Genomic DNA, 13508 nt, shown 5'->3' on the forward strand with positions numbered 1-13508 from the left:
CTACCACAGATATCACAGTGATATGGTTTCTCTCCTGTATGAATGCGTACATGTATAGTTAATTTACAATTTGAAATGAATGATTTACCACAAATATCACAAGCATATGGTTTCTCTCCAGTATGTGTGCGTTTGTGTATAATTAAAGCATTACTATGAGAGAAGGATTTACCACAGATATCACAATGATGTGGTTTCTCCCCAGTATGAATGCGTTTGTGCTTAGTTAAATCACCAGTTCGAGAGAATGATTTACCACAAATATCACAGTGATAGGGCTTCTCACCTGTATGAATGCATTTATGTATAATTAAGGCAGCTCTATGACAGAATGATTTATCACACACATCACATGGATATGGTTTGTCTCCTGTATGAATAAATTTGTGTTTTGTTAAATTACCACTGAAAGAGAAAGATTTACCACACACATCACAGTGATATGGCTTCTCTCCTGTATGAGTGCGCTTGTGTATATGTAAGCTACCACTTGTAGAAAATGATTTACCACAGATATCACAATACGGCTTCTCTCCATTATGACTTCGTTTGTGATTAGTTAAGAGATTTCTATTAGTGAATGATTTATCACAAATAGTACATGAATATGGCTTCTTGCCTGTATGAATAAGTTTGTGAGTAGTAAAGTCATTATTTCCAGAGAATGACTCACCACAGATATTGCAGTGATATTGCCTGCCCACTGTATGAATTCGTTTGTGCATAGTTAAGACATTTTTCCGAGAGAATGATTTACTACAGATATCACAATGATATGGCTTCTCTCCTGTGTGAATTCGTTCGTGTGTAGTTAAGACATCTCCACGGGAGAATGACTTACCACACACATCACAGCAATGTGGCTTCTTGCCTGTATGAATTCGTTTGTGAGTAGTTAAATTACTCCTTGCAGTGAAGGATTTACCACAAATATCACAGTGATATGGCTTTTCTCCTGTATGTGTACGTATGTGGATAGTTAAGTTACGACTTTGTAAAAATAATTTACCACAAATGTCACAATGATATGGCTTCTCAGCCCTGTGACTCCGTTTGTGTATAGTCAAGGCATTTCTATGCGAGAATGATTTACCACAGATATAACAGTGATATAAATTATCTCCTGTATGAATGCGTTTGTGTTTATTTAAGCTACTACTAGTAGTGAAAAATTTACCACAGCTTTCACAATGAAATGGTTTTTCTCCAGTATGAATCCTTGTGTGTTGAGTTATGGCATTTCTATCAGTGAATGATTTATTGCAAATAGCACATGAATATGGCTTCTCTCCTGTATGAATACGTTTGTGAATAGTTAGAGTTCCTGTTCCAGAAAATGATTTACCACAGATATCACAGCGATATGGCCTTTCCCCCGTATGAATACGTGTATGTACATTTAAAGACCCTGTTCCAGAGAATGATTTACCACAGATATCACAGCGATGAGGTTTCTCACCTGTATGTATACGTTTGTGAGTATTTAAATTGCTACTTCCAGAGAATGATTTACCACATATATCACAGTGATATGGCTTCTCACCTGTATGAACACGCTTGTGTTTATTCAAGTCACTACTTGTAGAGTAGGATTTACCACAGATATCGCAGTGAAATGGTTTTTCTCCAGTATGAATGCGTTTGTGTTTAGTTAAATCTTGATTTCGAGAGAATGATTTACCACAGAAATTACAAGAATATGGTCTTACTCCTGTATGAATGCTTTCATGAAATGTCAAGTGAATTTTTTGAGAGAAGGATTTCCCACAGACTTCACAGTGATATGGCTTCTCTCCTGTGTGTATGATTTTGTGTCTTGTTATATCAGCTGTTGCAGAGAATGATTTACCACAGATATCACAATCATATGGCTTCTCTCCTGTGTGAATGATTTTATGTGCAGTTAAGTGACTTGTTGTACAGAAAGATTTACTACAAACATCACAATGATATGGTTTTTCTCCTGTATGAATGATTTTATGTGAAGTTAAGTGTCCTTTTGTGGAAAACGATTTACCACAGACTTCACAGTGATATGGCTTCTCTCCAGTATGAGTGCGTTTATGTACGGTCAAGGGAGTTTTGTTAGAGAATGACTTGCCACAGATATCACAATGATATGGCTTCTCTCCTGTATGTGTGCGTTTGTGAACAGTTAGGGCACTTTTGTTAGAGAATAACTTACCACAGATATGACAATGATATGGTTTGTCTCCTCTATCGATAGTACTGTGAGCAGTTATAGGATTTGTTTGAGAGATTGATATGCTAAAGATATCATTATGGTAAGCTCTTTCTCTTGTCTCTTGCAGAGGACCATCTGGAAAATCAATTCTTTCAAACTCTGTTTTAATTTTAATTGGTGTCTCACATACTTCATTTTTAATTATAATCGGTCTCTCACATAATTCATTTTTAATTACAATTGGTGTCTCATGTAATTCATTTTCCATAATTCTTCTCTCACCACTACTTATATTGAGTTATTCTTAACTCTCACTTCTATATTTCCATGAATTTGGATTTTTGTTGATATCTGAAGATGATTAATTTCAGAGAAAATATTTCCCAGATATTCCACTAAAGATTATATCAACAGGATCATATCTGTTTGGTATCACAACTTTCTTTAGTCTTTAAATGATAAATATTGATGATGCATCTAAAGAAATTCTTTTATGACAATGACATCTAGTATTCTGAAATAATAAAGAAATAGTATAAGCTATCAGAGAAAGTCAAAAATAGAGATTCAACAGAGGAAAATACACATTTCTAAATTGATATATCGTAAATATATGCATTCATCTTTACTTCTTAACATGCTTTACAAAATACACCCCACAACATTCTATGAAGTTTACATATTTACAATAGTAAACAATAACATTCAGTTCTCTGCCAAAAAAATCATTTTGCAACACAAAAGACTTTGCAGAGTTCAATAAAAATACGAAGTGTGTGTAAAGTAACAGGAAACTGTTATATAACCATTAATGTAACTTTGAGCATACGTGCACCTCATTATGGACCCTGATCGAAGCACACCATATAACACCCGACTATCAGGTAGCCTTGGTCGATAGTAAATTCATCATAGGTAAAATCCAGAAAGTTATCGGAAACAGTCGGAAGTGGGGTCCCAAAACTTTTTTTTTTTAGCAGGTAACAATTCATTTATTTGATGTAAAAATGTGACTAAATGTATCTGAATAAGATAATCCTCATATTTCACGTATTTTGTGGCCCACTGTTCACTCATCAGTATTCTATCTTGTCTCCGTTGAGGTCGACTTTGTCTTTCATCCTTTCGAGGTCGATAAATTAAGTACCAGCTGCGTACGAGGGTCGATCTAATCGACTGGTCTCCTCCCCCAAAATTTCGGGCCTTGTGCCTAAAGCCGAAAAGAATATTCTATCTTGTCTATAGATGCAGAAAGATTGTCAAACTCTGGTCTAAAAACTCAATACGCGAGGGAAAATAATGTAAATTATTCAATCAATATGATCATACGTATAACACTTTAATGTTTTTGTAATACGATCTCTTGAAAGTAAACAAAATCAAAAATTTTAATGGGGGAGGGGGGTGAAATTAAAATTTCTTTTTGCATATTCGTAATCTCCTACATCTAAAACGTAATCTTGTGAAAAAAAATGCATTTTTCAAGGAGAGGTGCGAAACTGCATCAGCCCCCGTGTTATATATGTAACAAAATCTAATAGACATAATTATGAAAGTGAATGCTAATATGAAAATAAAATTCAAGATAATGAGAAACAAAAATCTATTATGTTTAAAGCTTAAATCAGAAGATAGTTAACAGCAACAACACTAAAAATAAAAGTCAATAGTATTAAAAAATATCTCCGGAGGATAAACAAGGTGGACACAGTATAGTGTCAAAACAACAACAAAAATATAGAAGTGACATGTTAAAGATCACCAAACATATTCTATTGATATTAGAAAAGGCGATACAGGGAAGAAAACATGAAAAAAAAATACCTTATTAGAAAGTCAGTGGTGGTGGTCATGTTTGTTCATCAGTGGAGAAAGGTTTCTGTTAGAAGTATATTTACATCATGTGTATATAGTAGGTAAATATTACAGCATTTTAATCATTTTATATTTTATGCTAAATAAATTATTCTTTAGAAAGACTTGATTCGAGCTAAGTATAAATTAAATTTCCTTTATCGATGGCCGTCCGAAATTAATATCCGGCTGAGCATGCGCATAACGATGTAACAATGTATTAGTGAAGATCGTCATTTTTACTGTCATGTAAAGCTGCGTCTGAATGTATAGGCATTCCTTCGATATAACTCGACGACTTCGGGTATTTCCGTGCCAAAGGACAGTTGCCGGAATGGGAGGAGGAGAAGAAAGCTAATGGGTTGTGTGTGCATGCTTGTTCTTGTCTGTGTCTGTGTGAAAGACAGTGGTGATGGTGGTAACGTCAGAAGTCTGAATGCTGTGTGTATGGCAAATGTAGTGGTGATGGTGGTGGTACTGTTGCTTATCATGCAGCTTGGCAATAAGCTCCAAGTCAACAAATTATATCATTGTTTTTATGAAAATTGTTCATTGCTTGAAAAATATTGTCCAAGTTTAAGTACTCAATGCATGAAGTTTCATTCTTGGGCCCAAGGCCAGTTACATATATATATATGCCCCACTGGGCAGCTTTTAAGCTAGTATATATATATATAATTGGCATTCTGTTGATTACGACAACTGCAGTTAATCCAATCAATGGAACAGCCTGCTAGTGAAATTAACCTGCATTCCAGACATGTGTACCCTTAACATAGTTCTCAGGGAGAATCAGCATGACAGAAAATGTAACAAGGTGGGCCCTTTGAAATATACGGGTACAACAGCACCATCCGAGAGGGATCACTGCCAGAGCAGAGGTCTCGCTTCTGTGCCGGTGGCACGTAAAAAGCGCCCGCTACACTCTCGGAATGGTTGGCGTTAGGAAGGGCATCCAGCTGTAGAAACTCTGCCAGATCAGATTGGAGTCTGGTGTAGCCAGTCCCCAGTCAAATTGTCCAACCCATGCTAGCATGGAAAGCGGACATTAAATGATGATGATGATGATATATATATATACACACACACACATATATATATATATAATCATCATTTAACATCCATTTTCCATACTGGTTTGGGTTGGACAGTTTGATTGAAAACCGGTAAGCTGGGGAGCTGCACCAGGTTCCAGTTCTGATTTGGTATGGTTTCTACAGCTGGATACTGTTCCTAACACCAAACACTCCAAGAGTTAGTAGGTGATTTTATGTGCCACTGGTATGAGTGCCAGTTACAAAACACCGGCATCGGCCATGACTGCAATTTCACTTGGCTTCACAGGTCTTCTCAAGCATGGTATATTGCCAAAAGTCTTGGTCATTTGTCACTGCTTCCATGAAGCCTAAAGTTTGAAGGGTGCTTTTTATGTGCCACCAGCATTAGCCATGACTACAATTTCACTTGCTTTGACAGGCCTTCTCAAGGATGGCATATCGCCAAAGGTCTCGGTCACTTGTCATCACCTCTGTGAGGCCCAATGTTCAAAGATCATGCTCCACCACCTTGTCCCATGTCTTTCTGGGTCTACCCCTTCCACAGGTTCCCTCCACTGTTAGAGATCGGCACTTCTTCACCCAACTGTCTTCATCCATATGTATTGCATGACCATACCAGCGTAGTCATCTCTCTTGCGCAGCACATCTGATGCCTCTTCTGTCCAACTTTTCCCTCAATATGCTTACATTCTGTTGTGCATGCACACTGACATTGCATATCCAGCAAAGCATACTAGATCCATTTCTTTCAAGCCTATGCATGTCCTCAGCCCATGTTTCACCAGTAGAAAATGAAGGAGTATTGATTTTTACATGTGTGATTTGTAGGAGGAAATGTTCAAGTCATGCAGGCCTGTTTAGCCATCAAAAAGCCATGGGAATCAACTCCTTATAAATTATGATGCGGCTATTGTTGATAACAGAACACATGCAACTTGTGGAAAGGTGTGTTGTTCAGTTGGAGGATGAAAAAGACATGTCAAGAGACTTCATACTGTGGCACCAGTTCCTTCTGCCAGCCAGCACAACTGTGCATTATGCAATAAAATGAGCAAGCCTATGGTAGTGCTGAAGAGTCATATAAGGGCCTCACTTTGCATTATCAATGACTCATTTCAATGATTCTTTCCAGCAATGGCTTTGCTTGTACATGATAAAGCAGCCACTGTATGTGTGTGGGTATTACACACACAAATATACTATTTATTAAAGCTGCAAAAAAGATGTTTTCCAGCTTTAATAAACAATATATTACCTTTGGTATTTGAGTACTATTTTTTTCCACCCTGTTTTGCATCTATGTGCTTACTTGTGTGTGTATATAAATCAAATAGCATTGCATTTTGCTTGAAGTGTTATAGTACAGAGGTAGGAAAAGAAAACAAAAATAAAGTGTCTAACAATGCAGAAAGTTTTTTAAAAAAAACTTTTTATTTCAGGTGCAAAGGCCTATCTTCAGAAGGAAGCAGTCCAAGAAATGCCTAGTTACATTGATTTTGTTATTTTATTTAAACTGCCTGGCAATTGGGTTGGCAGCAACTCTTCAACTGTTAGTCATTGTAATGTATTTTCACATAGTAGCGGTGGAAGATGGTGTTAGTGGAATGTTTTATGAAGTCACTATGATGTATTCACAGGAGTCACTGGCCCATCTGTGATCAACTGTTAATTTTCAAGTTGAGGCAGTGGGTCAATATAGCTTCATTCACACAAGGATTTCCTGTGTTCCTCTCTAAGGGTAGCATGGATGCTTCTATCTCTCTAGTGGTGTTGCTGCATTTGGTTAAGTGTTTGCAGAAGGAAGACACATCAGTGGTGAGATGCCCTATTTGCAACTCTAACACATGCCTACATCTATATGTAGTATACCAAATATGATGCTCCAAATGCAACAACTGTTACAACACTAGCACAGTCCAACCACTCCACATCTGAATGAAGAATGAACTTCCATTCCTTTATATTCATATATATATATATATATATATATATATATATATATATATATATATATATATATGTATATATACATATATATGTATATATATATATATATATATAAGTATATACTCACACACATAATGCTCCAACCCATGCCAGCATAGAACATACGTTAAATGATGATTAATATTAAGATGATAAATAGTATATACAAACTAAGTTAAAAAATGATACAGTATACATAAGTGTACGCATAAAATTACACACTCACAACGCTATAGAAAATAGTGATGTAGAGACATGTACACCTGTTTATGGATGGCAGCATCACTAAGGAAATTCAATTATGTTAGTAAACCGATTAGATGTTCTGTATTAAAAATTTACATTTATCAGTTTGCCTTGCAAGATTCCTCATGTGAAATCATGTGTTGAAGCAGATATTGTTTTATTTCGGGATGATCATTTTTTGTTTTTGCTAAATAAATACATGCACTATGTATTTGCTCTTTACTCGTTTGTAAATGTTCTTATTTTTTTTTAACTCATGTCTATTGTTTGGAAAGCTTTCGTCACACATCTGTGACCTCTTCAGCGATACTTTTCATTTTTGTGTGTGCTCTTGCTCCACTTACTCCATTCTGTTCTTCTAAGATGTGTATCCTTATCTGCGCAGGCATTTGCATCCATGTTTGTGTGTGTGTCATTGTTCTTAGCAGCAGTATGGCCTTCCCCTGACACAAAAACAGAAAGTGTCACTGAAGAGGTTACAGATGTGTGACATAAGTTTTCTGGACAATGGACAGAAGTTAAAAATAAAACTAATAAACGAGTGAGGAATAAATATATAGTGCGTGTGTTTATTTGGCAAAAAATAAAAGAAATAACCATCCTGAAATACAACAATATTAAAAATTTATTTATCCAGTTGTTTCCTAATTTTCCTTTATTCTTTTCATTCACCTCATTTCCTGAAAGATCAGTTTATATAGTGGTTTACAATGTACTCTTGTTTATTGTTTTGTTTTGACTATTATATACTAATGAAATAATTATAACATTATCAATGTGAGGCATATATTCTGTGGAATGAGGTTTGGTTTAGCGAACAGCAAATTGTTTGTTGATACACCTGAAGAACTGTCACTTGCCAGTATCGCTGGAATAATATTGATATGATGCATTATTTCATTTATGGTGCGTGGAAACCTGACAAGATCTGGTGTCACGAAAATAGCACTCAGTATATTCTGTAAAGTGTATGGCATTAAGAAGACAATCCAGCAGAAAAAATCATGCTATAGCAAACATTGGTGCATGATGCTCTCCCAAACTGATCAAATTCTCTCAAACTCTTCAATCCATGCCAGCATGGAAAGGATGTTCATGATGATGATGATGATAGTGTTGCCAGCTTATCACACTGCTTCATTTTCTTTCTTATGAATACACTTATGGTTAGATACTTTTTACATTAATATTATTTTTTTGCATGAAGAAATACAGGTGTAAGAGATGATGACAAGAGAATGATACACTATAGAATTATGGTTTCTCTCCTGTATGAATTTGCTTATGAGTAGTTAAGCTACTTCCCTGAGAGAATGATTTACCGCAGATATCACAGGCATATGGTTTCTCTCCAGTATGAATGCGTTTATGTGTTATCAAGTAACAACTTCGAGAGAATGATTTACCACAAATATCACAGTGGTACGGCTTTTCTCCTGTATGAGTACGCATATGTTTAGCTAACTCACTACTTAGGGCAAATGATTTACCACATATATCACAGAGATATGGTTTCCCTCCAGTATGAATATATTTGTGAGTAGTTAAGTGACCCCTTCTAGAGAATGATTTACCACAGACGTCACAGTGATATGGTGTGTCACCTGTATGAATAAATTTGTGAGTAGTTAAGTCACTGCTTTGAGAGAATGATTTCCCGCAGATATCACAGTGATATGGTTTCTCTCCTGTATGAATGCGTTTGTGTACAGTTAATTTACTCTTTGAAGTGAATGATTTACTACAAATATCACAAGGATATGGTTTCTCCCCTGTGTGCATACGTTTGTGTATGGTTAGGGCATTACTATGAGAGAATGATTTACCACAGATATCACAGTGATGTGGTTTCTCTCCTGTATGAATACGTTTATGTTTAGTTAAATCTCCTGTTCGAGAGAATGGTTTACCACAGATATTACAATCATATGGTTTCTTCCCTGTATGAATATTTTTATGCATAGTTAAGATATGTTTACGAGTGAATGATTTACTACAAATATCACATTGAAATGGTTTCTCTCCAGTATGAATACGTATATGACTACTCAAGTCATTGCCTCCAGAGAAGGATTTACCACAGATGTCACAAGGATATGGTTTATCTCCTGTGTGAATATACTTGTGTCTTGTTAAACTACTACTTCTAGAAAATGATTTACTGCAGATATCACAGTGATATGGCTTCTCTCCTGTATGAATCCGCTTGTGTCTACTTAAGTCGTTTCTATGAGAGAATGATTTACCACAAATAGCACATGAAAACGGTTTCTCCCCAGTATGAATGCGTTTATGAGAAATTAAGTAACTACTTCTATGAAATGATTTACCACAAATATCACATTGATATTTTTCTTGTTCTGTATGAGTATGGTTCTGAGTAGTTAAGGTTTCTGTTTGAGAGAATGATCTACCACTGATATTACAGCTATATGGTATCTCTGTTGCATGAATATGCTTGTGATTATTTAAGACATTTCTATGAGAGAATGATTTACCACAGATATCGCAATGATATGGCTTCTCTCCAGTATGAATTCGTTCATGTGTAGTTAAGACATCACTTCGAGCAAACTTGTCACCACAAACATCACAGCGATATGGCTTTTCACCTGTATGTATTCTTTTGTGAGTAGTTAAGTTACTCCTTCCAGAAAATGATTTACCACAAATATCACAGTGATATGGCTTCTCCCTTGTACGAGTACATATATGGGTAGTTAAGTTATGGTTTTCTAAAAATAATTTACCACAGATATCACAACAATATGGCTTCTCATACCTATGAATGACTTTGTGTATAGTTAAGGCATTTCTATCAGTGAATGATTTACTACAGTTATCACATGGATAATGCTTCTCTTCGGAATGAATATGTTTGTGACTAGTTAAGGTTCCTGCATGACAGAATGATTTACCACAGATGTCACATCTATATGACTTCTGTCCTGCATGAATACGTTTGTGTGAAGATAAGACATTTCGATGAGAGAATGATTTACCACAGATATCACAATGATATGGCTTCTCCCCTGTATGTATTCGTTCATGTGTAGTTAAGACATCTCTACGGGAGAATGAATTTCCACAAATATCACAGCGATATGGCTTTTCACCTGTATGTATTCTTTTGTGAGTAGTTAAGTTACTTCTTCCAGAAAATGATTTACCACAGATATCACAGTGGTATGGCTTTTCTCCTGTATGTGTACGTATATGGGTAGTTAAGTTCCGACTTTCCAAAAAAAATTTACCACAGATATCACAATGATACAGCTTCTCATATCTATGTGTGCCTTTGTGTATAGTAAAAGCAGTTTTATCAGTGAATGATTTGCTACAAAGATCACATGAATATTGCTTTTCTCCTGCATGAATAAATTTGTGTTCAGTTAGGTTATCATCTCCAGAAAATGATTTACCACAGATATCACAGTGGTATTGCTTCTCTCCTGTATGAATCTGTTTGTGTTTATTTAATGCATTTCTATCAGAGAAGGATTTACTGCAAATAGTACATGAATAAGGCTTCTCACCTGTATGAATACGTTTGTGAGTAGTTAATGTTCTTCTTTCAGAGAATGATTTACCACAGATATCACAGTGATATGGTTTCTCTCCTGTATGTGTACGTTTGTGAGTAATTAAGTGACTACTTCCAGAAAATGACTTACCACAGATATTACAGTGATATGGCTTCTCACCTGTATGAATGCGCTTGTGTTTATTTAAATCACTCCTTGTAAAGAATGATTTACCACAGATTTCACAGGGAAATGGTTTTTCTCCAGTATGAATGCGTTTATGCTTAGTTAAGTCTTGATTTCGAGAAAATGATTTACCACAGAAACTACAAGAATATGGTCTTAGTCCCGTATGTATGCTTTTGTGAAAAGTTAAGTGAATTCTTTGAGAGAATGATTTCCCACAGATTTCACAGTGATAAGGTTTTTCTCCTGTATGAACAATTTTGTGTGTAGTTAAGTGAGCTAGTGCAGAGAATGGTTTACCACAGATTTCACAGTGGTATGGTTTTTCTCTTGTATGAACAATCTTGTGTGTAGTTAAGTGAGCTATTGCAGAGAATGATTTTCCACAGACATCACAAGAATATGGCTTCTCACCTGTATGAATGCTTTTATGTAAAGTTAGATGAATTCTTTGAGAGAAAGATTTACCACAGATATCGCAATATGGTTTCTCACCTGTATGAATGCTTTTATGTATAGTTAAATTATTTCTTTGAGAGAAAGATTTACCACAGATATCACAGTGATATGGCCTTTCCCCTGTATGAGTCCGTTTGTGTACAGTTAGGGCACTATTTTGAGAGAATGATTTACCACAGATATCACAGTGATATGGCTTTTCTCCAGTATGTATGCGTTTGTGTGTAGTGAGAGCATTTTTGTTAGAGAATGATTTACCACAGATATCACAATGTGGTTTGTTTTCTGCATGAATAGAACTGTGAGCTGTTTTAGGACTTGTTTCAGAGATTGATATACCAATAATACTACTGTGTGTAGAGGTTTTTTCTGTCTCTTGCTGCAATTCATTATGAAAACCAATCCTTTCAGACTCTGTTTTAATCTTAACTGATGTCTCATATAATTCATTTTTAATTATAATTGGTGTCTTGCATAATTCATTTTCAATTTTAATTGGTGTTTCATAGAATTCTTTTTCCATAATTCTTTTCCTCTCACCAATTCTTATATTTTATTCTTAACTGTTTCTTCGATATTTCCACCAACTTTGATCTTTGTTTATACCTGAAGACGTTTCGCACTTTGTTCACTTCTCCAAGTACAGCGAAAATGCAAATCTCTGTATATATTCTAAGCTACTAATCTCACTTTGGAAAATACATTTCCCAGATATTCCAACACAGATTTATCCAAACAGAACCATATTAATTTGGTATCACAACTTCCTTCAGTCTTTAAATGATAAATAAATATTGGTGATGCATCTAAACAAATTCTTTCAGACCAATGACTTTTGATAATCTGTAATATAGAAATAGTATAAGATACACAAGTTACTTGAATGTAGAGATTCACCAACATAAAATATTGATATATTGTAAATACAATCTTTTACATGATCCAATTAATATTTACTTTTTAATTTTCTATTAAAATTACATCATACAACCCTGTGTGAAGTCTATAGATTATGGATCTTTTGTTTGGCTTTCACTTTTCAATTTATTCAAGTTTGTTCCAACAAATTTCAATTTGGTGTATTGATGTAGTTTTGTCTGCTAATTATGGAAATGAAATTCAGTCTTGCAATTAATTAATAAATAAATAAGAAGTTAATAGCTTTTAAAGTTTGCAAATTTTGGGTTAATTTTTTATCAATCGTAGACTACAGACAGATTGATGCCTGTTTCAATAATAACAAGCCAGGCTGTTGTCTTCTTAATACTACAACAATCACTACATAACTATATTCTTTTATGTTTCAGTCATTTTTTTGACTGCAGCTATGCTGGAGCACCGCTTTTAGTCGAACAAATCGACCCCAGGACTTATTCTCTGTAAGCCTAGTACTTATTCTATCGGTCTTTTTGCCAAACTGCTAAGTTGAGAGGACATAAACACACCCGCATCGGTTGTCAAGTGGTGGTGGGGGAAACACACACACACACACACACACATATATATGATGGGCTTCATTCAGTTACCGCCTACCAAATCCACTCAGAACGCTCTGGTCGGCCTGAGGCTATAGTAGAAGACACTTGCCCAAGGTGCCATGCAGTGGGACTGAACCTGGAACCATGTGGTTGATAAGTAAGCTACTTACCACATAGCCACTCCTGAATTTTCAGTACAAAAATGTATTAATGTTTTTTTTTCTCTAAGTTTCTTGTATTGATGTAATCTTTTATGCTGAATCTGATTTTGTTATTCACTTGTTTTAGAAAAATTTCAGATAAATGTTCACTAAATATATGTTACTAATTAATTGTCTACATGACATACTGGGTTGCTTTCCATTGTTTTTGTTTTTTCTGCAATTTAAAGTACAGTCTGTACGCGTTTTTTTTTTTCATATTCGTTTACGGCAAGTTGTTTTACACCTATTACACTATTTTTCTTTTGTTTCCGGGCTCTGGTGAGGCGACTCGTAACATTCACATTGTCAATGTTCCGAGTCCTCTCCCC

General features: G+C 35.3%; 3 protein-coding genes across 3 annotated transcripts in view; 1 reads left to right on the forward strand and 2 right to left on the reverse strand.

Annotated features, from left to right (window-relative positions):
* LOC106868819 (zinc finger protein 493) overlaps positions 1-4552 on the reverse strand; it is a 6395-nt gene extending 1843 nt beyond the window's left edge. The window contains exons 1-2 of the mRNA XM_052975426.1: positions 4010-4552; positions 5-2699 (exon numbers count right to left, since the gene is read on the reverse strand). Coding sequence (XP_052831386.1) covers positions 5-2453 — 2449 coding nt within the window. The 5' untranslated portion in view covers positions 2454-2699; positions 4010-4552. The remainder of the gene's footprint in view (positions 1-4; positions 2700-4009) is intronic.
* LOC106868788 (UBX domain-containing protein 11) overlaps positions 1-13508 on the forward strand; it is a 147774-nt gene that overhangs the window by 14415 nt on the left and 119851 nt on the right. The gene's annotated exons all lie outside the window — the stretch shown is intronic.
* The window catches only part of LOC106868817 (zinc finger protein 208), an 8499-nt gene continuing 1496 nt past the window's right edge, over positions 6506-13508 (reverse strand). Inside the window, exon 2 of the mRNA XM_052975527.1 lies at positions 6506-12341. Within this exon, the coding sequence (XP_052831487.1) occupies positions 8584-12021 (3438 nt within the window). The 5' untranslated portion in view covers positions 12022-12341 and the 3' untranslated portion in view covers positions 6506-8583. The remainder of the gene's footprint in view (positions 12342-13508) is intronic.

Source organism: Octopus bimaculoides, chromosome 21 (genome assembly GCF_001194135.2).
Source record: "Octopus bimaculoides isolate UCB-OBI-ISO-001 chromosome 21, ASM119413v2, whole genome shotgun sequence".
In the NCBI taxonomy this organism is placed as follows: domain Eukaryota; kingdom Metazoa; phylum Mollusca; class Cephalopoda; order Octopoda; family Octopodidae; genus Octopus; species Octopus bimaculoides.